This window comes from Buteo buteo, chromosome 16 (genome assembly GCF_964188355.1).
Source record: "Buteo buteo chromosome 16, bButBut1.hap1.1, whole genome shotgun sequence".
In the NCBI taxonomy this organism is placed as follows: Eukaryota; Metazoa; Chordata; class Aves; order Accipitriformes; family Accipitridae; genus Buteo; species Buteo buteo.
The window spans coordinates 18,259,351-18,285,816 of record NC_134186.1 but is presented as its reverse complement, the minus strand read 5'-3'; the positions used below and the strand labels follow the sequence as shown (position 1 = coordinate 18,285,816).

At 41.4% G+C, this 26,466-nt stretch overlaps 1 protein-coding gene across 1 annotated transcript in view; it reads left to right on the top strand.

Moving 5' to 3' along the window:
• Positions 1 to 26,466, top strand: part of DENND2B (DENN domain containing 2B) — a 182,297-nt gene that overhangs the window by 97,088 nt on the left and 58,743 nt on the right. The window contains exon 4 of the mRNA XM_075048035.1: positions 17,118 to 17,254. Coding sequence (XP_074904136.1) covers positions 17,118 to 17,254 — 137 coding nt within the window. The remainder of the gene's footprint in view (positions 1 to 17,117; positions 17,255 to 26,466) is intronic.

The following is a 26,466-nucleotide window of genomic DNA, read 5'->3' as shown; positions in this document are numbered from 1 at the left end:
AAATTCCCTCTTAAATTCAAGCAAAGTATTCAATTTCTTCTTAAACTGTACAAATCTATGCATACTGTAACGTGTAGCAACGATCATGTTTGCCTGTCATAGCTGGAATTTATTTTGAATTCTATAAGGTCAGAGCCACTAAAGAAAATTACCATGATAAGAGAGGCCAGGGTTGTAAACCTTCAAAACTTTCCTCCTTCAGAGGCAGGGTGCAGCCTCCAAAGATGAGACATGTTGTATACTCAATTAACACGTACAGGGTAGACTCTTAAAGTGTATGTTATGTTATTTCAGCCGTAGTTACGTTCCTTTGCTCCTCTCACCATAGTGTCCATAAAACATAGAGTGTATCGGTGAATGTCAGGCAGCACAGCTGCGGTCTGTTGTATAGGTTTGGATGGGTTGTATGTGATGATATGAGGGATGTCAGCTCACAACTTAGAGGTCAGTATAAGTCATCGCAGGCAGTGGCGCTTTCTGAAATGCTGTTTGTACCCTCCATCTTTCCTGATACCAAAACTGTGCTGCAAGTCTGTACTAGCTGTTTCTTCTGAACGTACAAAGCATGTATTTCTGGTATTTGACAAAGCAGCAAGTATCCATGTGTTTCCTTCCCTCTCCCTTGCTTGGGCTCCATGAGCCATGTTTCACTTATCAACTGGTTCTTCTCTTTTCTGCTTTTTCAGGTGCTGAAAAAAATCCTGCATCTAAGTTTGCTCTTGCAGTTGTTTTCATAAAAGTCATGTGTTATAAGAGAGAGTACTAGTGCTCCCCTCTACAAAGTCTGTTATGAATGTTGGACTTATTCTAAAAAAAAAAAAAGTTTGACTTTTGTTAGGAATACTGTTTGGGCCATCTTCAAGGGTTGCAATGAATGTCAACATATGGGTGAGAGACAGACAACTGTCAGGGTGCAACTGCATAACTAAGTGACTGGGAAGTTCACAGAGGAAGGTAATACCCTTTATCCTGTTGGAAGAATAGTCCAAGTTTTAGGCACAGACATCTTTGGAGATCTAGGCAGGTGGAAATCCACTCTTCTAAGGAACCAAAGACAGAGGATAAAACTTATGAAATGAAGCTAAATATGAAGAACAAGGGCATATTTCTCTGGTCTTATTATTATAAGAGTAATAGAGTAACAAAAAAAAAGTTGTCAGACTGCTTCATCCATATTATAGAAACATGTACAAAAAGTGCCCTTCAGACGAAAAATAAATTTTCTTAGTGTCATGTAACTCAGAGCGTGCCGATTGTATGCTATTGCTTCAGCTTTTTTCTTGTAGAGGAGAAGTTTGCCGAAAGTTGAACTGAGTTGCTGCAGTTGACTTGACGACAGGATGGCACCCAGTTACTGGTCAGAGATGAGACCCCGCAGAGGCCTGAGCACTCTTTACACAGAGCTTAAAATCAGAATTACTCTTTCTTTTCCCCTGCCTCAGATAGTCCGTATTACTGGTGAACTACTTTCACAATACATGAGCTTCAAATGCATAGCAGTAAGACAGAGTTGTGTTGGATAGACTGTATTCAGACAGGGCTGATGTTGAGGTGGTTGTTGATTCACAGAGATAATGCAGAAGCTTCTATTCTGCTGGGATTTTTATTTTTATTTTATTTTATTTTTTTATTTTATTGTTTTATTTTTAGTTTATTTTAATGTTTATTTGATTTTATTTCCTACGCAGTGCAGTAACTCCAGAAGCAGCACAGACGTTTTCAGATCTTTTCAATCACTTTAGTGTTATGCTGTTGTGACACACTGTATTTTCTCCAGATGTCTCAGGCCTCAAACTTGCTGGATTGTGATAATAGCAGTTGAAATGATGACAGAAATCAAGAATGCCTGTTTCATAGCAGACAGATGGATAACGGCTTCCAGCTTTATGACCTGCTCTTCTAGGATGCTTTCTCACTGTGTTTAAATAAACTACTTTACAAAACCAGAAAACTGGAAAAAGCAAATCTCTACAGAAAGACCTCACTGGACATTGGCAACACATTGGGGACCAGAGCTAAGCTGGTGGGTCTGGAAGGAAAATGTTTATACTTGTAGGAGCAGCAAAGGATAGATTTTGTATTTATTCTGTAGGCATCTTCTCTGAGTGGATGAGATTGAGAATGATTATTGAAGATGGGATGGAGTCCTGAGCTCCCATTCTTTTTCTGTCCCTATGAGATATTTATTCTTATGTCTATCTGATGAGGTTTTGCATGACCTAAAAGTTGATTTATATGTAAAGTAGGGAAAGCAGGCTTGGTTGTATTCTGGATCAGTGTGCAGCCAGGAGTCATGACTTTTGGCTTCCAGTTCAGTTCTTTTCCCTTTGGGTATAGAGTATTTCAGTAAAGTATACAGTGACCTCATAAAGTTTTCTGACATTTCAGAGCACAAAAGGGATGAACCTATTTTACAACAGCTTTTCCAAACCAGAATTCCAGACTTGCAGGTTGCCAAACCCAGAATGGCCTCAGATATGTTAAAAACAAAGCATCACAATTTATAGAAATAATTTTTAACCCTTCCCAAATTGTGTGCATGTAAGTGTAGAAAAGTTGCAAAGCTGTAGCAGAATTAGTTCCACAGAGGTTATTGCTTTGAGATTCCAGGGCAGATAAACAAGCATGTTGAAAAATCACCCGTGCTTTGAAAAAGCAAAGCTGAGAGCTTCCATGTGCACCGGGATTTTGAACAGTCATGTTTAGACATGCTGGTAAAGAACAAGTTTCAAGGACTAGCAGTTCTTAAATAGACAAATAAGAGCTTATGCATTCTGCCTGATTTAAGAAAATGCTATCATTTGCTGTGTTGCCACCCTCTTTCCAACAAACGCCCAAGATCTTAAGAAAGCAGGTGAGACTTAAACATGCTGAACTGTTTCCAGAACATAATAAAAATAAGTAACAGTGGAAATATCTATTGCATAAATTATTATTCAGAACATGTTATGGGAAAAGAGTAACTGTGAGGGAGGCTTCCATTTGTCAACTTTGAATCATATGATTTTTTTGAGGAGAAAATGAGAGATGGTCCTATGAAACCAGTGCACTGTACTTCAGTGGAAAAGAGAGAATGACTCTCTCTGATATTTCAGTTCTTGCTTTTGATTTTTTTCTGTGTGCAGTCAGCTTCTGATCACTGTGACAAAAGGTACAGCACAGGCTAGTTAATCTTCTGTGCTTTGCATAGTCATTTGTATCTGGGCAGAGGGGGTGAAAAAGGCTTAAACATGGTGGTGTTTAAAAACCGTCCTGCACTTGCTTTGTAACAGAGCAAAAGACTGCCATAAATCTAGAGCGGCAGGGAATCTAGCCCTTTCAGTCTAGATAATTTCACAATTTCGTGTTATCTTCTTCACCCTTAGAAATTTCTTGGCAAAGGCATGTACATAGTGCACATTGATTGATCACGTTTTATTTTACAGTCATTTGCCATTGTCAGATTTTCTTGCTGTCTTTACAGATCCAGTCTAATTCAAGTATTTAGGATCTGATTCATCAGCTCTGATTTATTTGCCCCTTTTTTTGTACAGTCATAGAGCATAGTTGCCCCTTTGCTTAATTTACTTTAGCAGAATGACTCCTGAATTTCACTGGTGTAAATCCGACATTTTGCTTCTAAGCTGTAAGGACACAGTTCAGCTGCAGTCAGCTGCATTTCTGTGTACTTCTCTTCATGAGCTGACTGTAAAGACCCAGAGCTCTGGAGGGGTTTTATATGCAGGAATTCACCACAGCGCTCTCTAGAACATGTCCCACAGTTGTTATTAAGTCAGTACTTCTTGAAATCTTTTTTTTTGTTTCACAGTCCTAGTGGCCTATCATTTTGTAACTAGTTCTGATATGGTCTCAATATTTATTTAAAGGGAAAGTATCAAAATTCCTTGGGGAAAAAAAATTCAGAAGTACAAACAGAAAATAGAAAAGTATTGGTGTTTCTATTTTTGTTCTATCTCTAAACATTTTGTGATATTCATCCACTTTGATTTTATTGCCTTATTCTTTCTAAATGTTGGGACTTTTCCATCACTAGCACATGTTCACAAGAGTGAGCCTATTTCAAACAGTCTTATAATGCAAATTCACTTTTCAGTCTGGAAAGTATTTTCTGTCTTGTTTTTGTCACAATCCCAAGGTCAACAATAAAGGGAGGAGGTTATCTGGAATGCACATTTTCAGGGATTTTGAGCCATACTCCTGGTGAGAGCTCAAAAATCATAAAGGGTCTGGTGGAAGAGGGGTTGTTCTGTTGCCACTTACCTCACTTTCCTTTCCAAGTGAGAGGCAAGATATGACAAGTTGTACTACTTGCTTCACTACTGAGTTGAATCAGCTAAAAAAACACCTTACTACTGTGTGCCCAGCACTGAGTGCAAAAAGTTCACCTCCTTTACTCGCCATAAGCTCTTATTTAGATATAAGATAATTAAATATCTTCTGTAGTTATCTACTTGTGTCGAAAATTACAATACTGTATGCTATGCCAGAGTGCAGAATATATTGTAATAGAAAGGTTTACTGCCAAACAAAATTGGATTTAAATTCAGTAGTGCGGAAGGTCCCTTTTGTCTAGTCTTAATGTTCCCATAATCCCTAGTTAACAATGAGTGACAATAACATTGATTTTAAAGTCCTTTTCTGCTCCTGGTACAAGTAATACAATGAAAGAATCAATTCATCTTCTTTGATGTAGTATACAAGGCAGTTATCCAAGCCTAGATGCTCATTTATATTTGAAAAGAAAATGTCAAAACTCAAAGTATCATCAATACATGGGATCCTCTTGGGCCATCTCAGCTAAGCAACAAAGCCATTTCAGACCTTGTATTTTGGTAATGGTTTTATGTTTGACCCTTATGCTAACCACCTAGCAACCCAGTTAGACCAGTCTGACTACCTGCATTTGTCCTCTGAGTATTCCCTGTTGCTGCCTCACAGTAATGCCTTGCTGAGTGCTTTGCAGCCATCACTGTTAATACATTTCTGTCCCCACTGGTAAGGACGTAGCTAGGGGTGAGGAAATGAAAGGGAATGGCAGTGTCACAAGCAAATTATGCTGAATCCTTGCTTCTCTGTCCAATGGTTTGTTTCATAACTCATCTCAAAATGCAACCAAACCACTAACTGGTAGTGTTTGATAGCTAAAAGTGGACTTCTCATAGCTCTTTGAAGGAAAGCATAGAGGAAATTATTCCTAGTTCTTGTATAGAGAGAGGAAGAGGGAATTTTTTGGGACGTGTCCCTCAACATTGCTTCAATCAAAATCATTAAGGTTTTTTGGCCTTCTTCAAATTACTCTGCTTTTTTGCACCTGAAGAGGCATGACTGGAAGATTGCTGTATTGCAGTAGTGTGCTCAGTTTTTGTTTGTGCAAAAGTATCGATTCGTACCAGGAGCTTTCATAGCCATGTGTCAGACAGAGGCAGAAGAGTGCTTCTCTGTTTGTTTGCTGGGTGATTTCCTGGCAGCAGTGCCCTTAAGGTGGAGTGAAACTGTACTAGTTACAAGGAGCTGTCAGTACTGAGCCTTTTCAAAAGTGCTTGTTTTGTCCAGGTCGTGGAGGTAATGACATAGAAACACTGGTTCTAATTTGAGCTTCTGTTGGTCTCTACACATTTTCTCTCCTCTGCCTACTATGTCAAATCAAGTGGAAGTTCAATGGAAATGAATACCATAGAAAGCCATTACATCTATTCTCAGTAGCAGTGCATCAAAACATGCATGGTGCACTTGGTTCCAGTTGACATGTGAGCAGGGTGTGCTTCCTTCTCACTTTGCCTTACTCTGGGAAGGATGGATTCCAATGTTCACGCTCATGGTGGCTGGCATGAAGTAGGAGCTGCACCTTACTCAAGTGAACTTTCTGTGCTGCTGAACTACTCACACTGTTACAGTCTGACCGTACAAGGCTCTGCTTTTGAGTGGAAATCATCTTGCCTCTTGCTCAGTTAAAAAAATGTGCATCCTCATTTTTGATTCTGCATCCTGAATTATGGGTAGAAGTCAGGTCTGAACCCAAAATGTGATCCATTTTTAGCCTGAATACAAAAATGCAAGTACAGCTTTTTTATGTGGTGAGAAGTTACACTTGCATGGGAGAAAATACCATTTTGAAAATCTGAGAATCCAATAAGTTATATCCTGTTCTCTGAGGCTTATTTCGCTTGCTTTTCAACTATTTGGAGGCTTATACTGGTTGAAGATCTGGACATAGACAAGCTCATCTGGGCACACAATAAAATCCCCAGGATTTAGGGGTTTTTCAACATTCAGTTATAAAGATAATTTCAGTTTTTCATCCTGAAGTCTGAACACATACATTTTGTTTCCTCAGTAGCCAAAAAGACTAACAAGATGCCAGAAAGGTGTGGTCTTTACCATTCTTTCCAATGAAGTGTTAGCAATGGATATCTGAATTAGTGCTTCAGATGATCATTTTTGTGCAATCTTTTGCTTGAGAGAGGTTCTTTGTTTAAAGAAATTAAGACAATCATTAATCATAAAATATTATTAATTTGTAGCGTTGTATGAAATAATTTGGAAGTTGGTAGATGAGCATTTCCTAGCATTCTCTCTTACAAATTTCTGGAGAATTTTGGAGTTACATCCTCAATTACCTGAAATCAGGGCAGCTTTAGTGTCTGTATTAAAAATGAGTTTTGCTGCTCTTACAAGGAGAAATTTCTGTTGGGTTTTTTTTCAGATCTCTTTAAATATTGGTTAGAGCAACAAGAAGTCTCTAGTCTTGTGTGGCAGGCCAAATCTGCTCAATATACAAACTAACATGCTTATGTTCACAGCCGATTCTGATGTTGTTATTGTTATTCTGAAACAGGGTAGGTTGTGCTGATGAAATGGCACAATGCCATGAAAAAAATCAGGGATAAGCAGAAAACCTGAATAAAATGCTAAGAAAGCAATATTTTCCTAGCAAAAGTGGAGAGAAAGTCCTGAGGAATAAAAACAGTACTGTGTGACTTTGTGTGAGCTCACCAAACATCAGTGTTACTGTGAAATGATGGGATCTCATCAACAGGAGCCTGGAAAGACCCAGTACCTTTTTGTCAACACATTTCTTGCTCTTTTTTCAGTAAATGAGCTCCTGAGCATGAGCATGTTGAAATGGGAAATTCCCTGGACCAGGGCGCCAAAAACTGTCTTATTATTCTGTAAGTGTTGGTTTAAGCAGGACAGACGGGATTTGCAAAACTGAAAGATTGCTGAGCAGCTTCTGCCAACTTGTCTTTCCTCAGCACCGGATGATCTGTGGAGTCACTCCTGACACTTCAGGAGAGCTAAAACAGCTCTGTGGAGTCTGAGCTGCTTAGCTCAGAGGTCAGAGCAGGGCAGTGGGAGTTAGGAGTCCTGTAACTCTTTCAAGGCAAGTCACTTAACCACCCTCCAGTCACCTTTAATCCCTGGTCTGAAATGCAATTTAATATTGTTATTAGTGTTTATAAAAAGCATGTGGATCATGGATGCAAACTCCCCAATAAAGGCACATTCTTCTTACTCACCGTACTTTGATTTCCAAAAGATGTATAAAGCCATCTCTTTGGCCACCATTCTGTCTGCCTCCTGTTGTTGAAAGCTATCTCATGAAGTTGTAGGAGATGTCTGCACTCATTTCTCCTCTTTTCTGGAGATGATGTTTGGCAATGGAAGCAGGCAGGAGCTTGTACTGATTTTGTATTGCCCTTCTCCAGAGTGGTCTCCAGGAATAAAAGTCTTCCTCTTCTACACATAGCCAAGTGGTAGCACCCATGTTTTGCAGGTAGGAGAAGATTTGTGTCTTGTCCAAAATCAGAGACTTTCTGACTTTTGGGTCAGATACTGGGTGAGGACTCAGGCATTTATGGCACCAAGAACCAGCCCTTCTCTACCACCATAGATTTTTAGTACAAGTCAGCCTTGCTAGAGGCCTCACAAAGAGGGCAGGAATTCAGTTTTTTCATCTTTTGCTTTGTGATGAGTAGGGTGCAAATTGTCTCAAAGCAATGTGGCAAGTGATTCTGTTCTCTTCTTGGTGCAGATGAGATACAGCTCCACTGTGATCCACAGGTGTTCATTGAAACTGGTGAAAGGAGATGCATGGTGATAGTAGCCTTTACTAGAGAAAACAATATGAATACATACATTGGTCCATGGAAATCATATCTTTATTTGAACACAGGCCCGGAGAATTCCAGTTTTTGTAAATTAAAAGTTTTTTCTATGTTTGCGTGAGAAAAAGAGAAACTGGAGAGAAGAGACTGAATCAGAAGTTAAAGATCAATTGTATCTCCAGTTAAAAATCCTACAGAGTGTGACTGGTATTATCAGTTTTCTCCTACTACGGGTAGTTCTGCTGATTTCTCAGGGAGCAAATCACAGCAGCAAAGCTAAGCATGGTCTAGAGGGCTGGAAACCACCTCTCAGATTCTGTCTGCTCCCCTCACTGTGCAGCAATGAGTCCCACCAGGAAGGTAATTTCAGGGTCTGTGACCTGTTTACAAGATATTGTGGGCTGCTTGGCAGGTGATTTGCCTTTGAGACTGCAATTCACTGCTGACTTGCCAGTGGTTTGAGAGCTGTGCACCTAAGGCTGCATGTTGGAAGAATACCCTTATCACATAGGGAATCGGAACAACTTATTCCAATGTTTTGTGAAATGCTGATATTCTCAAAGAAATGTCATTACCCAGAAAGAAGGTGCTCTTCAAGTGAACTTGTTAAGAAACCTAAGCTTGATTCCATAATCTTTATTTATGCTGTTTATGCATAATATTTTGAAAGTGTATGTAATGATATGCCTTGTAAGGTGCTACATGTATCATTGTGTATTTAGAAAACATCAATAAAAACATTTTGCTTTATAATCTTTGTATGGAAGATTGCAAGTTAATTAATTATTCGTCTCTGTCCAATAGTACTAGTTTTAAAGTCTGTGGAACTATTGCGCCTTCAAGAGAATATTCTTCTAATGGAAGTAGGTTTCTTGGGGAAGGACGATTTTATTATCCACTGATAAGCTTTTGGACTTTTTTTTTTTTTCTTCATTCTGTTATTTGTCGCTGTCCTTTAGACAACATATGCCTGAAGCCATATGGACAAAGCTTTGTTTCTCTTTCTTGTTGAATTAGTCCTATAGTTTCTCTCTGGGTTACTTGAATTTACAGTACAATACAATGTAAAACAGAATATTTTTCTTAATGGTGGTACACCAAGTACTTAACGGCATACACCTCCAAAGGGCCTGTTGCTTTGCAGCCCCAGTCTTGCACAGTGGAAGTGAGTGGGAGTTTTGTAACTGAATTCAGGGGTTTCAAGATTGAGCCTTAAGTGCAGTTACCTTCCCGAGGACCCAGGATTTTAAAGAATGGCTCATATCTCTATGAAGAAATGTTTTGCAACTTCTGCCGGTTATGCAAACCACGCTTTTCCCCTTTTCCTCCTCTCCTGATGAGTCAACAAACCTTTTCCTGGCAGTGGAAACAACTGAAAAGATGTATCTTAGCGTGTAAGGAGATGAGGGACTATGTCTACGGTATTTTCTATACAGCGAATCAAAGGCAGAGAGAGGATTGTCAGCATGTCCTTCACCTCTGCTGTCCCATTACTGACTTTACCCCAGTCATTTTGTATTTTATTCTTGCTGTTGTCAATACAGATTATCATTTAGGATCTAATAAGTAAGATTTGACGTGTAAAGCATTCTGCATGGCCTCCTTGCAGGGTCTGTCCCTATCCCCTAGGTGAATCCTGACAGTGGATTTAGCCAGCATGCAGCTTCAAAGGCTGCAGTGGAGGCTGTAGTCTTTATATGTAAAATACACTTCCACCAGGTGATACCTGTTTCATTGAGATAAATGTCAGTGCAGCTCTGGAGCAGGCCTGCATGAAGTACAGGAATTAGGAGAACACAGTCTCAAGTCTAAGCTAAAAAAGTCTTAAGAATGATATAAAATTTTGACCTTGTGGTATTAAACTGAAGAGATTGAGGTGAGACAGACAGAAATAATGAAGAATCAGGGCACCTCATCAAGTCTGAGGAGGCTGATTTAGGTTGCATATTCAGGCACTGTAAAGGTATGTAGGCTCAGGTAATTCTAGGTAATTCACTACAAACTCTCCTGCAACAACCAGCCAAACCCACTCACCATCTGTCACCTGCTTTTGATCTGAGATCTCTTGAGACACCTGTCTGAAGCTGTATAGAATAGCAGGAAATGTAACTCCTAGGATGAAAAGAGCGTATTCCGACATGCATCCTTTCTGTTCTGAACTGAGGAAGCGTTAAGCAGTTGTTGCAGTATTTGCCATTATCTTTGGCAGGAGGTCTCTCTTTTCCTATGGGCAGATTTATTTTTCAAAACAATGAAGAAAGAGAAGTCACCAAGCAGTGCAACTTCTGTGCCAAAAAGGCTCAATTATCACAGGACTCTGAAAAAGAGATAAGTTCCCTTTTGTGATAATTTGATCATTGTCCTTTTCTGACCGGAACTTTTCTCTTTTGTGATACTTCTGAGTTTTTCTTGCAAAGTATCCACTGTAGGAAACCGGGATGAAATCTAATAATATGATTTTGGGATGTGTTTGAAGGAGAAGAAAATATCTCCTGTGTCAAAGTAAATTTTTCAGAAATTGCCCCAGTGCTTTGGATTTTTTGATTAATGCAGAGAACTTGACACCTGTGCCTGTAGGTATTGGCTGGCTGTTGGGGAGAAAACTGTATAGCAGCAGGGTTCTTCTGAATCTTTTCTCCCCTTGCTGTAGCAGAGACACCTGCTCCCATGATTTCTTTTGGTCAAATAGTTCTTTCGTTTGGATTTTGTGTGTACAGGACAGTTTATAAAAAAACAACTTGTTGTCCATGATCTTCACAACACAGAAGCTTAACTGCATGTGCAAGGCATTACTTTGGGGTCTTTCCTCTTCTTTCCATACTGTTTGGAACAGAAAGGTTGCTAGGGCAAAACGTTAAAGGAGTCATGGTTATTTCTGTTATGGTTTGTATGTATGTATTGTGGCAGTGCAGTAAACCCCCTTTTATGACATGGGTTTTGGCTCAATTTGTTATTGCTGTCTCATAGGTGATAAGCCACCTGATTAATGTGTTGTTTAATTTCCTTTTGTCTTTTTGTTCTTAGAAGTCTTTGCAACAATGTACAAAACCCCAGTAACAATAGCTGATGTTGCAAACCATGGCAAAAATTTGTTCTGAGGGTTTTTTCCAGGATAATACTGAGACATTAATGTGTTTTTTTCAGTCTGTAATATTCTTTTGATAAGAAATTACTTCTGTTTGATAAGGAGAATTTAATCTGTTGGCCACAACATCAGACCAAAGACAAAACAGGTCTTCCTTTTGCTGTTTTATTTAATTTACTCGCTACATTGGGGATTTGAAATGCTGTGGCTAAAATACTGCAGCATCTGACCACGGTGCTACTTTGCTTCAGATGTTATGAATTAAAAACTGTCATCTTTTTAAACTGGTTTGCAGCCAGTGAGTAAACTGTGCTCCTTGTTGGTCAGTCTTTCTCATTTTCGTTGCAGTGGGCATCTTCTCTCTGACAGTTCCCTTTTCCTGCAGAGGAACTCCTTAATCTGGGAGGCCAGGGAACTATTCTGTTGGAGGTGGTAGGTGCATTGAAGGCAGTGGCTTACTATGAGAATCTCAGCTGTCTTTAAACTCGGGAAACTTGGAAAAGCTGGGGTCAAACAGAGGTGAGAAAACTGGCTTTGGACATGCTGAACGCCCTGCTCATCAGCTCATCACTGACATCAGTTAATTGCTGCCACTGCCCCACCCCCTGACTCTGTGGCTGAATGGTATTTGGTGTCTTAATGATGCTTTGGGGTAGTTTTGCAGTGTACAGGCATCCTCTGCTTTACCGGCAGACAGAAGAAATTTGGCAAATAAGTCTAGTTTCCCCAAGGCTTGATTTTTTATTTCTTTCTGCTTCTAGGTGTCAGTCAGTCTCTCCACCGCCTCTTTTGTCCCCGCGAAGAAGCCCAGCCTACCCCCTCAGCGATAGTGAGGACTCTTGCCGCTCTACTCGGCTCACCAAAGTCTCCAACTCCAGGCTGCGCCTCAAGGACTGGAGCAGCCGCACGTCTACGCTGCGAAGCACCTCCACGAGCCCATCAGACACCGACTCCCCCGAGCCACCCTCTCAAAGCCATCAGTGTGGGAGCTTTGGATAAAAGGCTGTCCGTGTTCAAGGCTGACGACCAAAGGAGAGTCAAAGGAGTCTCAAGATGGGAACGCGATAGGGAGCCATCCGCTTGCCCGGAGCACTCTGTCCTTGGGCACTGCCACCAATTTGAGGAACCTCTCCCTCAGCCGGGCAAGCGTCCGCTCCCAGGCTCTGGACATCAGGCAGAAGATCACAGAATGGGAGTGCCGCCAGGAGCCGTTCCCCAGGATGAGTGCGTGTGTGGACAAGAGGGATGCTGGGGAGAGGTCGGGCAGTGAGAGCTGCCCCAGCGTGCTGACCTCTCCCTGCAGTGACAAGACATTTTGATTTCAAAGGGCTCAGAAGAATGAGCCGAACATTTTCTGAGTGCTCTTACCCGGAAACGTAGGAGGAGGAACTGCTGGACAGGGATTCCTGCCATCGGTTCGAAAAGAGATCGGGCAGGAGCGACCCTCCTTCTGCCGCTTTCCTCAAGGGTCACATGAGGAAAGAGTCCTCTGCTGTGCTCAACAGAATACAGAAGATCGAGCAGGCACTGAAAGAGCAGCCTGGCAGAGGCCTCCCTCAGTTACCAAGTAGCTGTTACAGTGTTGAGAAAGGGAGGAAAAAGTCTGTGACGCTGAGTACTGTGGAGGGACTGGGTGAAGGCTTAAGTGATAGCAAAGGAGGGAGTGTTATTTTGGGGAGTGAACCAGAAACATCTACTGAGGCTGAGAAAAGCAGTAAGACAAACAGGGGTTACTGCAAACTCGGCTGGCCCTAAACTGCTCCTCGAAAGCCCAGCTAACACTGCGGTGAATCCTGTCCCCAAGCCCAAACGCACCTTTGAATATGAAGCAGACAAAACCCACAAAAGTAAACCAGCAATGGCCTACTCCATCTCCTACACCTGCTGCTCCTCCTCCTCTCCCATCCACTCCTGCACCTCCCGTGACCAGAAGGCAGAAGAAAGAGTCGCGCTTTCATAGAAAATCCCAGAAATAGGTAAAATTCAAGGAAATGTCTTGTGCTCGATCTTCAAATAAATAAAATGTGCTGTATTTTTTTAGTAACAATATTTTAAATTCTCCCTCTAATGCAATGCTTTTGACCTGAGAAATGCTAGGAATTGTGTGCAAGACAAGTATTTTTCTGCTGGACTGTGCTGATGGGGTGCACTGGTACAATACCTTTACGTGGCTACAGTTTTGGAATTCTCTAACCTGTGTTTCCTCAATGGCTCTAGGTCACGTGCTAAAGGTTATCTCAATTCATTTTGGCACAAATGCCCTTATTTGAGATTTTTTAATGGAGCATGATTTCATTATCCTCCTGTAGTGGGACCATAGCTGATCTGTCATAGTCCTGTCTGCCCGTTCACTGCAAAACATACCTGCAGAGGCTTTGTGTTCCAAAGCTTGTTACCACAGCAGTTCTGTCAGTTTTATGCAATGTTGGTGATTTTATTTAATTTGGTGCTTAGAAATGTTTTCCTAAGTTACTACCAATGGCTGTAGAGTATTAATGCTGAGAAAACTATGTTTTAGCACAGAAAGGCCTTTATATCCTTCCTGAGCTAATGATGAGCAGCGTATATGGCTTACGTTTCCCCACCAGTCTGGAGTTTGGCTTGTTTTAGCTACATGATTCTCCTTGACTTTTTGGAAATGGTAAACTCATTCTGCTCACCACTTACTTAGAAAATTGTAGGCATAGTTGTTGATAAGCATTCAAAGTATGACATTTTTAAGAAGTTCACCTATCTGTGCACATGTACGATACACACACACTTATGGTATTTAGTGATAGAGCTTTGCAAGTAACTGCTAAACAGCATCTCAAATGCACACTATCATTTCAGTATCTGGTGCTTGATGTTGGCTCAATTAATTAAAAGTTTATGTCAGCACAATCTGACCTGAAGTACACTGAGGCAGGAAAAGGAGAAGAGGAGCCTTCGGATTCCACTGTTTACTTTCAAGAGACACCTGCTTCTGAAATGGATCAAATAGCTCTGCTGATGTGCACTGTTCCTCTGAGAGAAGTGGCGGGGTGGGGGTGTGTGTGTGAAATGTGGAAAGCAGTGATTACCAGTGCTTATCTTTGAGTTCTGGGAATAATCTCAGAGGAAGTAAATCTAGATTTTAACAAGAATTTGTGAAATAAAGCTGACTTCAGTTTGTTCAGCACAGCATTTCCAATGTACAGAAGACAATAATTTTTAAATGTTCTGCTATAAATGATAGCCTTTATTGGAAAATTACGGGGCAAGTGGTAAAGTGGTCGGTGGGGTGGGTGGCAGAGAGGAATGAATAACAGAGATAATTCTTGCACAGAATCACTGTGTGACCTGTGGCTAAGTGATCAAAGTCAGTCTCTGAGCGCACACTCACACTGAGTTTGAGACCATACAAGTCCTCTAAGAACCGCAGTATTTTGTTACAATGAGTTTGTGAGATGAAGTTTTGAAACTTCTTTCAAGAAGACATACAGTTCATGCTTGCACCTGCTGTTTTGCGGGTTCAGTCTCCTGTCACAGAGGAGTTAGACAACAGCACAGTTCAGCAATGGAGCCTCAGTCCTGGGTGGAGCTAGTAGGTATGAGCCCAAAAGAAAAGCAATATTTATCAATTGTGATAATCAATTATTTGTGATTAGTAGAGTATGAGTTGTAGGATTTACAGTGTTATCATGTGTACCTGATGATTCTTGCAAATCAGTTTGACATTGTACAGGGTAGGTTTCCGTTTGCCTGGAACAGTTTTAACCTGCTGTAGTTTAATGATTTCTCTGGACTTACCTCTGATTAATGATGATCTAAGTAACTTTAAATCAACCTCCTAAAATCACAGGTTTGCTGGCTGACTTCAAGGCTGGGTGGAAATCCTTTATGAAATCTTAACTTTATTGTCTTTGTTACTGTCCTTCCTTTAGTTACAGTAAGGAGAATTCCAGCATTTACAAAGCGCTTGAAACCATACCAGTCATCTAAGAATGACAGCTTTTTTTTAATATTAGTATTTGAAATCTCAGTCTCTCAGCTCTTCTCTTTTTGAGGACAGACATAATTCATTAACTCTACAGCTTGTAGCTGTGTGTTTCAGATTGAACATACGTGTGGTTTGCACTCACTGGAATGTCATGAGAATGGACTGTGAATATTTATTCTTCTAATAGTTTGGTTGAAACCACTGGTTTTCTTTGTGGTGGCTAATTCAACATTATAATAAAATGGAGAAAGTCTCTCGTATTTGCCTGCTAGCATAGAGCTAGTCTGTATTCAGAGGACCTGGTGCCTATGGTAGCTTCTACACTTTAGATTGATATGAGCTGGATGTTCCCTGGTGGTTGGAGATCCTCTGGCACAGACACAGCACAGTACAGGAGTGTCACAGGATAGGCTCAGGACACATGGACCACAGCTGAGTGCCAGTCCACAAAACCATTCCCACGGCCCTATGCAGTATCACTGCATTGTAGCGTTTCCTTGAAATCTATGAGAGTTGGGTATTTAACTACTTTAGAAAGTCTCGTTTCATACACAGGTATGTCTTCAGTGCCTAAGCATCTTTTATAACTGCCAGTAGGTATGGAGGAGCAGATGTCTGGATCTGAAATGCACATCTTGTTTCTGCCACTATCCTGATGTGCATAACAGGGACCTGACTATTAAGATTACAGAAAGGAGAGAGAGGGGGCTCCTAAGCCTGCCGCAGACCCATAAGTCTGCTCCAGCAGACAAATAGGAAATGCTCTTGTCAAATGCAGTGTCTGTATGATAGTCACTGTATTGCCTGTAGGCATACTCTTGAGCCAATTAACAGGCTGAAGTATGTCTCATGAGACTGCCACTGCCATACGGATATGCTGTCAACATTGTTTCACTCCAGCTGGGGAGAAGAGGAGAGGGTGTTGATGGCAGGGTGATTTACCGTTAATCTAGTTTGGGTATCAATGAGTGAAGTACCGGCATCAGCACAGCCTCTGCAAGCCTTACAACACCCCAGGATTTACACTTCTGAGCCCAATTTTCATACCATTTCATCCTCAGCCCTCAATCAATCAAACAAATGCTAGCCTTCATACAACTGGCAATGCAATCCATGCACCTCCCAGCTTCAGCGTAGATGTTGCCTCAGGCAACAAGCGCTGGGCAAACTGGAGAATGGGGAGGACCGGGGCTCCTCTTCGCCCAGAGCTGCTCGGCAGCGCTGGGACAGGTGTGCGTGAGTGAATTGCCTCTCCTTCGAGTACCCGGGTAGGAGACAAGTTATATAGGTTCATCTGACCCAGTTGCCCCTCACCTTTCTGCCAGAAAGCCTGAACCTTCAGGCCCCCAGCCATCAGCCTGAGCTGCTCGTCTATCCCAGAGAGCCTTAACTTCCTCCATGCTTTGTCCTTTGCTGGCAGTGCGTGACGCAGGGTGTGCAAGGGAAATGGCTGACTTTCACACGAGTCTGCCTTTGGCATTTGTACACTGACCTTTATGTGGGAACTTATCTGGAGGTTCAAGACATGTGAGTGTTTTCAAACTAAGGGCTATGTCTCCCAGAGCAACCGGTGGAGGAATGCTTTCCAGAGAAATGTCATTTTCTTGAGGAGAGATGGCCACATATTTCTGGGGCCCCTGGCAAGAGCAAAGCAATTTCTAATCTGAGGACTCTGCTGCTAACTTACTCTGTAACCTTTGAAAAATAGCACATACTTTCTTGGTATTTTCCCCCTGTCTGCATAATGGGGATAACAATACTTCCAGCCTCATAAAAGTATTATGGATTGCTATACTAAAAACTGCTGTGAGTACAGGACTTGAGGTCCTCTGAAAGTTACTCCTTAAAGCATGATGTGTAATTTTTTTTTGTCATTTTACATATATTTCTTAACAAACAATGCTCAGCTAAGCTTTTGAGTCATTTTGCATTCTAGTTACTAATTACTTATTGTTTTAAACTTCAGAAAATCCTTTGAGTTTGAGGATGCGTCAAGTCTGCAATCCCTGTACCCTCCCTCCCCAACTGAAAATGGGACTGAGAGCCAGCATAAATTTGGATCCAAGAGCACTTTAGAAGAAAATGCCTATGAAGACATTGTAGGTAAGAACCTGTTGCAGTACCTGGGCTCACAGCGGGATGTTGAGCAGTTGTGGTCAGACCGTGTATTGTTCAACATGTGCCCTGTGGAAGAATATTCAATGCTGTCAGTAAAGAGAGATTAAACGGAGGGTAAATGGGTTTGATGCATCAGTGCAAACATAACTGTCAGTCTGCATGCAAGAGGTCTTGATTCCTTTGGAGTTCATTGGGTGGTATTGGAAACAGACTGTTTGGTCAACTTTTTGCCATGCTTTTCAAGAACCGAATCATTCTTTTTATCAAGGCCTTGGCTTGAAGCCTTGAGTGGTGTAAAAATGTAAAGAACTGAACTCAAGATAGTGTTTACAGAACTATCCAATAGCAAGATTAACCTCACAGGCCTTGTGTGGTCAGCCTGGGATTTTCAGGACTCCTGTGTGAACTGCCCCAAAGCAGTTGTTTGTAGCACCATTCCTGGTCTCCCCTCAGTCCCAGTTGCTGGTTAAAGAAAAATTAATTTCCTTTAGCTATACAGCCATCAGGAATGTGCGACAAAAATGCTGTTTTGATTAAGCTTCACAAGAAAAACATGTTTCTTTTGGTCTTACAAGGAAATGTATGGCCTATGCATACATTCTTTTAACATCAAAAAAGTTGTTACAATTACCGAAAATTGGGCAGCCCTTCAGAGCACAGATTTTCCATACAAGCGATGAATATCTGCATTGTTTTTAACTCTTTCAGTGTTGTATTATTACAACAGATACAAAGGGTGCTTCATTTTACTTTGGACAATGAATCTTTATTTACTGAAAACTGGAGGGCTACCAAGATAGTCAGGGGCCCTAGAGCATATGTCCTCTGAAGAGACACTGAGAAGTTGGGCTTGTTTAGTCTGGTAAAAACAGGACCAGAGGCACTCTAATAATGCTTACAAATGTTTGAAGGGCAAACAAAGATGATAGAACAAAACTATTCTTAGTCATATCCGTTGATACAGCAAGGAGCAGTGGCCACAAATTGTAGCTTGGGGCTTTTTGTCCTTATACCCAAATTCTGTCTCTGGCTTGTCAGCCTCAGTGAAAACAGAAATTTACTCTTTCCATTTTCAGCTATACTCTCCCTTTATACCATTCAGAAAAATGCTTTCAGAACACACAAAAATGCTGCTGTTCAGTGTCTGTTAATAAAAGTGAGAGCTTATGTACATACTAGAAAGTTTTTTCTGTGGAGAGCATCCTTATATGATCATCAGCCTTTGCCATGAACAGTCAGACCACCGTTCAATTCACACTTCAAAAAGTATTGTGCGTTAATTACAGTTCTTATCTTTGCTCAGGACCTGTCAACATGCTGCCAGATGTTAGGTGGTAATGCTTCTTTTCGTGGCTTTGGTTTGTTAAATATCAAAATAAAATGTGCAGGACTGGTAAGAAGCTTTCTTTAAATGAGAAGAAATCTTGGGTTCAGTAAAACAAAATCATAATGGGCTCTTCCAACTCAGGGGAACTATAAGCCAGCTCCCTGCAGATTATAATTTGGGCATTTTGTCAGGGCAGTGGGAAGAGAATGCAAAATTTTGGATCTGTGGACAAACACAGAACTTCATTGTTTTGTACTGCTTTTTAACAACCTCTTTCCAAAACACTTCATTCAATACAGGCAGTGTAGGGGGAATACCAAAGCAGTATAATTCTTATAAACTGTCAAGCATGATTAAAGACAAGCCAAAGTAGCTTGATCTCTGACTTTAAAGAAACTATCGTAGTTTTGTGTATCACATCTGCATAATTTATACCAGTAGTGCTAGACCCCAATCTCTAAGTGGCACTTTTGTACTCATGCAGACCAGGTGTCTGTAAGACTGAGTTTATTTTATAGATTTACATCTGCTTCAAAGCTATAAAGGACTGTCACTGCTGCTTTGGGTTTTCTTTGCAAATATTTTTCCTGAAAGGTGGTAGTCGGTTTTTTGTCTATACTTGGTTGAATGTCCTGCCTCCCTAAAAGTTTGTAGGTAGTTAAAACATTGTCACTGTAGTAATAAACTCAATAAAGTCCCCTCCCACCCTACCCCCTGAAGAATTAAAACTGTTAATGCAAGTAAGTGTTAAAACACAAGACAAAAGGCTGTAAATCTTGAGCAATGCTCTAAGCACTCTACTGTGAAACAGAATCATAAAAAAAATTCAGGTTGGAAGGGAGTCCAGAGTCAGCTGGTCCAACCTCTGCTCAGAGCAGGGCTAGTTTCAAAGTTAGATCAGGTTGCTCAGGGCTACATCTCGTTGAGTTTTCAAAATATCTTAGGAGGGTGGTTCCACTGCCTCTCTGTGCAGCCTGGTCCACTGCATAACCTCCCCTGTGAAGAATTTTTTCTTGATATCACTGTGAAGGAATTTTTCTTTCTATCCAGTCAGAATTCTCCTTGTTGCTGTTTGTGACCATTGTCTTTCATCCTTTCACCATGCACCTCCAAGAAGCGTCTGGCTCCATCTTTTCCATAACCCCTTCTAGGTAGTGGAAGACAGCAGTTACGTCCCCCCCACACCAGACTTCTCTAGGCTAAACAGTCCGAGTTTTCTCAGCCTTTTCTCATTTATGTTGTGTGCTCCAGCCCCCAACCATCTTAGTAGCCTTGCTCTAGACTATCTCCAGTCTGTTGATGTCTCTCTGATACTGTGATTACTCCAGATGCAGCCTTGGAAGGGCCAAATAGAGGGAAATTACCACTTCCCATGGCTTACTGGCCACACTCTTGCTAATGCAGGCCAAGGTGTGGTTGACCTTCCTTGCCACAGGCACATACTGCTGCCTTATGTTCGGTTCGTTGCCCACTAGGACCCCAAGCCTGTTTTTTTGCAGAGTTCCTCCCTAGCCAGTCAGCCTGGCATGTACTGTTGCAGGGTTATTCTGACCCACGTGTGGGACTGTATTTGTTGTTCCTAAACTTCCCAAAGTTCCTGTCAGCCATTACTTCAGCTTGCTGTGGTCCCCCAAGACAGCAGCCCAGCTCTCCTCTCTGTCACTGCGTCCCCCAGCCTGGTGCCCCTCAGCAGGACATTTCTCCCTCGCTGGAAAGCAGAGGAGAGCTGTGGATAAGTTGTGAATTATCTATCAGAGAGTATCTTCTAAAAAGCATATTTAATGTTAGATATCTACAAAATACTGTGTTGGGGTACTGAGTGCTCTCACTCAGACTAGTAAAATGATCAAAATACAGCTTCTAAGTTCCTAAATGCTAGGATTAGAGTCATTGGATTTGAGGCTACTACATGACATCATCTGATGTGCATGCACACTAAACCTTTGTCTTTCTCCTGGTGCCCTTACACTGTTTCCTTCTTTAATGACCAGGACACTGATGAACTGCTATGGCTAGTTCATGTTATTTTGAAAGCTGACTTTAAAAAAAAAAAAAAAAGAAAGCTTTAAGGTACATTAAACCCCCAAATTGTTGTGCTTTGAAATCCAGTGACATCATGAACCAGACGCTTTTTTTATTTTTGTAATATTTTTGTACACTTTAATAGATGAAATATCTGCATGTTAAGTTTGAGACAGATCTTGGATTGGAACATAACGATCCATTCTGCATTAGTCAAGAAGCAGTTGTATAAAGGGGTGCACATTCCTAATATTAATCAGAGCTGTATTCCATGTGCAAGGGACCATGTGGACTTCATTCATCTCCTGTACTAGCACTCACAGGAATGTGGCAGTCATAGTAAACTTAACATTGTTTTGCTTCTTGTGGTTTTGAATGAGTCTTTAATCAGACCAAAATTGATGTGGCTTTATGAATCCAGCTGGGGAAACCATGCTCGGCTTTGTGTGAATTCAAGAAACTATCATAGTATTAAGAAATGTCTGAGATGGTTGCTTCTGCTATGTTTGTGGACAACAGTATTTCCTGTCATATATACCATACGGTTTCAGTTTTCCAGTCTGCTCCCCTAAATGCAGTTGAGATATTTGAATATTGTTATTTACCCTCTGGTGTCTCTAAGGCATTTTTTTCACTTGACATCTAGAAGAAAGCACTTGTTATCATCACCAAAAGCTGAATACATAAATTGAAGGCAACGTTAAGGACACAATATTAAGCTTACCTTGAGAAAAATCTAGTAAAACCATGTAAATTATAGTTTGTGTTTGTAAGAGAAATTGCATTCACAGTTCAGAAATTAAATATAGTGGAAGAAATCTTTGACAAGGAAAGCCTTCTTACTCTGTTTGTAACTCCTTAGAGTGCTGGACACAGTAGAAGAGGTGGAGAGTTCCTCTCAGAGGACACTACGTAAATGTGTAGGAGACACATTGCTCAGTTCGGTTGTGCATGTTGCATCATAGTTTGAGAATGTTTAATTTGATGTCGCACAACTCCATCTGCCCTGTCCAAGCAAGAACCATTTGCTTTTATAGCTGCCTGGCCTTCATTTAAAACAATTTTTTTTTTCCCAAGAAGAATGAAAGTGATTAAAATGCTTTTCCTCCCTGATGATCTGTGACTAATGGGGTTTCTTGCTTTTCTGCTGTTTTTGACGTCATAGGTGGACTATTCAGCACGTAGCCCAGGTGTATGAGTATCAGATTATTCATCTTCTGATGGGTTTAGTATCTTACTGCTGGTGCAATAAGAAGAGCAGTTTGTATAAGAATGGGTTTATTTATTTCAGCTACATATATTAGTGCAGAGAGGTCTTGCCCCAGTAAGGTTCCCATTCTGTCTGACTGGCTCACATGCAAGACTGGTGCCTGCTCGCTAAATTGCAATGGTCCAAAGCACTCTTAGAACTCTGTTAATTAACATGAAAGAAAACACTAATTAATTACCCTCTTTTAGAATCCCCAGCTGGTATTAGGCTGTGCTTTTCTTCGGGACAAGACTGGCTTGACTTTGTGGCCGGAGCTCTTTTGAGTGCTCATTGTGCTGGGTTGCAGCGGACAAACCCATGCTCTGTCCGGCTTGGCCACATCCCAAAATTGGCCTGGCATTTTGGAGTGACACTAGCCCTTCCTCTGTGTCAGTTGACAGGCCTCCTGCTGTGCCTTTTCCCAGTTCGTAGTTCTGCTGGAATTGCTCCAGGGCTGAAATAGATCTTTTAGTTTAGTCCTTTCCATCAAATTCCTGTAAGGAGGAACGTAAGTGTCTGCTACTGCCCTGGAGAAGTTTTGGTGATTCACTGGCAGCAGAGTCCCTAGGAGCACAAAGTCTGGGGGCACCAGCATATGCCAGTTACGTACAGCCAGGCCTGGTCTATGTCAGAAATTAGGTGGCATGCTAAAGGCACAATAGGTATCAGTGCCAAAACTTGTGTTAGAGCTCCTTGGTGGCAGGTCCTGGTGCTGTGTACATCACTAGGCCATGTGTCTCTCCTTTAACCTTGCGGTTGATAGAGTCAGCAGTATGGGGCTCCTTCATTAAATGCAGGTATTTTTTCAACTGACGTTTTAGGATATACTGTGGAACACGGAGCCCATCAAATACCCACTGGCTGAGGAAGTGCTTTTCTCAAGGAGACTCCAGCAGCTGGAATGAGAACCTGGGCAGATGGGTTAGCTGTTAAAGAGGGACAGACAACCTGGGCAAGAGGAAGGATAGTCAAAAGTGTATGATTCAGGCGAGTGGCACAAATTCCTGTGAAAAAATCTTCTCCAGGCAATGCCACAGCTATTATGCAAAGTTAAAAGTGGAAATGTTTTTATTTTAGAGCTGGGATTCAGCAGTTGAGTTCCAGTTCTAAAAGAGCACAGGCCTTTGGATCTGGGGTTTTCATAGTGTCCATGGTTGAAGAGGCTTGTGGCTGTAGAGGCTGGCTTGAAAGCTTGCTTTGGAACTCAGTTCTGTCTTCTCCTTTCTCCCTATCCCCACATCAGTTTCCCTGTGGTCCATTGAGGAGACCAGAGTCAGTCACAAGTTCTTGATGGGGATACAGACTTTTTCACAGCTCAGAAATAAATGTTCAGAGGCAGAGCTTGGGTTCAGGCCCATCTCTGATTGTATTTAAGTTTGTTGAGAAGTAATTGATGAAGCCAGTCAGAATGCTTTTCTGGAGTCTGTGAAGCTCTCAGTCAGCAGAGTCAGATCATTTCAGACTGGCTTTAAATAAAAGGTGTTAGTTAAATTGTGTGGGAAATCCATCCGGGGTGGGAAAAGCAAGAAAAGGAGGCAAACAGCAGAACTGAGACAGTTGAAGGAGAAGCAGTTGCTGACAGCTAGAGCTGAAGCAGTCTAGCAAGTAAAGCAATGCTCCAACAAATATTGCTGTGTGCTGTCTAAAACCGGGATGAATTTCTGAATGGGATCTTGCTGGTAGACTTCCACTGGGAGCATCCTACAATCCATGGTCCCATGGGGAGCTGGCCCTCCTGGGGAGGGTTTCTTATGCACCCTTCTGCTCTCTGGACCTGTTCAGTGTCCCGTTTAGGAGTTTTTGAGCCCTTTCGATAGCTGGATACTTCTCTTGACAAATATTTTTTGCACCTTGAGAGGAGTTAGACTAATGATAGCAACTTAATCACTGTGCTTCTGGAGGTATGTAATTGAACCTTGTTACAGTTGACACCTAAGTGAAACAGTGTAGTTATACACAATTGTTTAGCTGTTTTCCTCTATCAGTTTGAGTATCTCACTTCATTTTGGGGAGAATCAGCTTCTTGTTCACGTCTGCACTATAACAGGACAACTAGTTCTGGGTTTGCATGGGCTTTCTTCACAGCCAGAGAGAGTCAAGTGAAAAATAAATCATTATAAAGCCCCAAACCTGTCAGATTGGTACCAGGCCTAGAAAAGTTCCTTTTTTTTTGGGTGGGTGTGTGTGTGTGTGTGTGTGTGTGTGTAAAATCATATCAACATAAGTCTTGTATACAGGTTTCAGGTAATCACTCAGGAAGCAAAATGTCTGTCTTTTGGTGTAGCCATCTCTCCTTGAAATTTTGAGGGCCAGGTGGTGGTTGTACTTGGGTGAATACAGTCTTTTCCAGAGAGATGAGAATAGATGAATGTGGGTCTCTGAGCTATTTCCCAATATGTCAGAACTCATAAGAGAGGAGATGGAGCAATATGTCTCAAATCAGCATTATTAAGTGGAGTGTCAGGGCAGTCTAACGCAGGTGGGTGCCTGAGCAGTTAAAATAGGCAGGTGTGGACCTACAACCAAGATCCTGAGTGTGGAGGGAATGTCGATGGCTTAACCTACCCTGTGGAGTCTAGAACAGCATGTTACTCCTTTTATCCCTCCTGCTAAGTCAACTTATCTCTCTTAAACTGATTAGTTGTTTTGAATTCTCATGTAAATTGGACATAGTGCATGTCATGTAACAAATGGGATGATTTAGTTGTTTTACTGAATCCACCATTGTGTGTGCCAAAAGCTGCAGAAATGATGACTGAGATCCTGTTGGAAGATGTTCCAGCTTGACATTGCTTTCAAATGAGAACACTTGCAAAGTTCTTCCAGTAAATGTGGAAAAAGGTTAAAAAGCCAGCAAGCTGATCTTTCCAGTAAAATCTGATCATCACATGCCACATTATTGCCTGTCATGCTTTCGTATTGCATTATTGTCTGTCATATTATCATCTCGCATCAAAAGGATTGTACAAATCTGGGAGAAACTGGGAATTGCTGGGCTGCTGTGAAGCTGAAGCAAACTTGGAGACATTGCACCTTTGTCACCAGTGCTGTGCTAGTTGCTTCTCTGAAAACATTTTGGGTTTTAGTCAGACCCTTACCAGGATGTCTCTGGATAGTTGTTACACAGACAGAGCTAGGATTGATACAAAATGATGGTGCAGGCAGTGATCATGGAAATGTATGTTCCTGTCTTCTTCCATGCCCCCAGTCTGCCTTTCACAGTCTAAAATGCATGTGAGTTTTTGGAAAGTTTAACAGTGGCAATTTTAATAATAGACACTATAGGGTAATGGCAGCCAGAGCACATTAAGTCAAACAGTATCCATATGGGCCTGTCAAAGAAAGGCCAAATACTCTAGCTGTCTGATCCTATTGATGATCAGCCTGCTGCTTTGCTGCTATATTGGGATATGCGGATTTCAGTTATTTTTAGTAAACATGGTTCATTTAGATCCCTATTTTTCTTTGTGGATTCTGTCTCACAGGTATACCATCCACTACAGCTTCTTTCAACAATCTCTGTCAGCTTTATTGCCTGGTTTTCTAGTCAATGCTGCAGGTTAGTAAAATAGAGACAAAAACGACCATGAGGCTGCTCTCCCAAATCCCAGTTTAAATTCAGAGAGTGTATTGAAGTCAGCAGGGTTAAACCTCTGTGAAGTGCAAGCAGTTTAGGCATGCTGATGCTGTACTGTGCTAACAGTTGCTCATCAGATGTTTTCATGCACATGATTTTGGGTTGAGGGTTAAATGGATGATTTTGGGGGGCAAAATTTCTTATTCATTTATCAGCCATGCTAATTCTTCTCTACCTGGTGCTTCATTATGATTACAACTCTAAGCTCTTGCAGTCCCTGCAGAGATAGCAGAGAGCTGAAAGTATCTGCAGTGTTTCTTCTGCTTATTGCAAGGCAAAGCAAAACTGGACAAGTTCAGTAAGCGCAGGCTGTTGCTTACAAACTCCATGGATCAGGGCTCAAAAGGCTGATGGCATTTTAGACTTTTCACTCTGCATGTTGCAGGTGTTCTACTACTCTTCTGAGAACATGGTACTGAGCTGATACACTGGGTGGTAGGATTATAAGCAAGTAATGGTCTGTAACTTAGTACTGTTCAGCAACAGCTTTTCAATGGAGCTATAATGTGTCTTAGCTGTAATGTGATATTGAAATAGTTCCTCTTTCTACAGATTCCTGGGGTAAATTCCTCAGCTGAGAAGCACAGTTGCAGCTTCTCTGATGTTGAAAGAGCTCATCTATGTACTGAAGATCTAAACTCGGATACTTTATGAGAGTGTGGAGATTTTGTGGTTTTCATCCATTTGATCTGAACATGCTCGTAAACATCCCAGTGGCTGAGTTTTCCTCCAGCACTGGCGGTGTGAATATGCGTTTGTGTAATTTTATGAATAAAATGAATGAGTAATGCATATGCAGAATGCACCTGGATTCTCACCATTGAGCAGTTCTTTGGACTGAGACGCTGGGGAGCTGTAAGTCTGCAGAGCGCATGAATCCTGTGCTGTTCCCTCATGCAGTGCTTGCACTCTGAAGTTCATTTCCGTTGCTTCCTCTTCAATGGCAGCAAAAGCAGAATTCC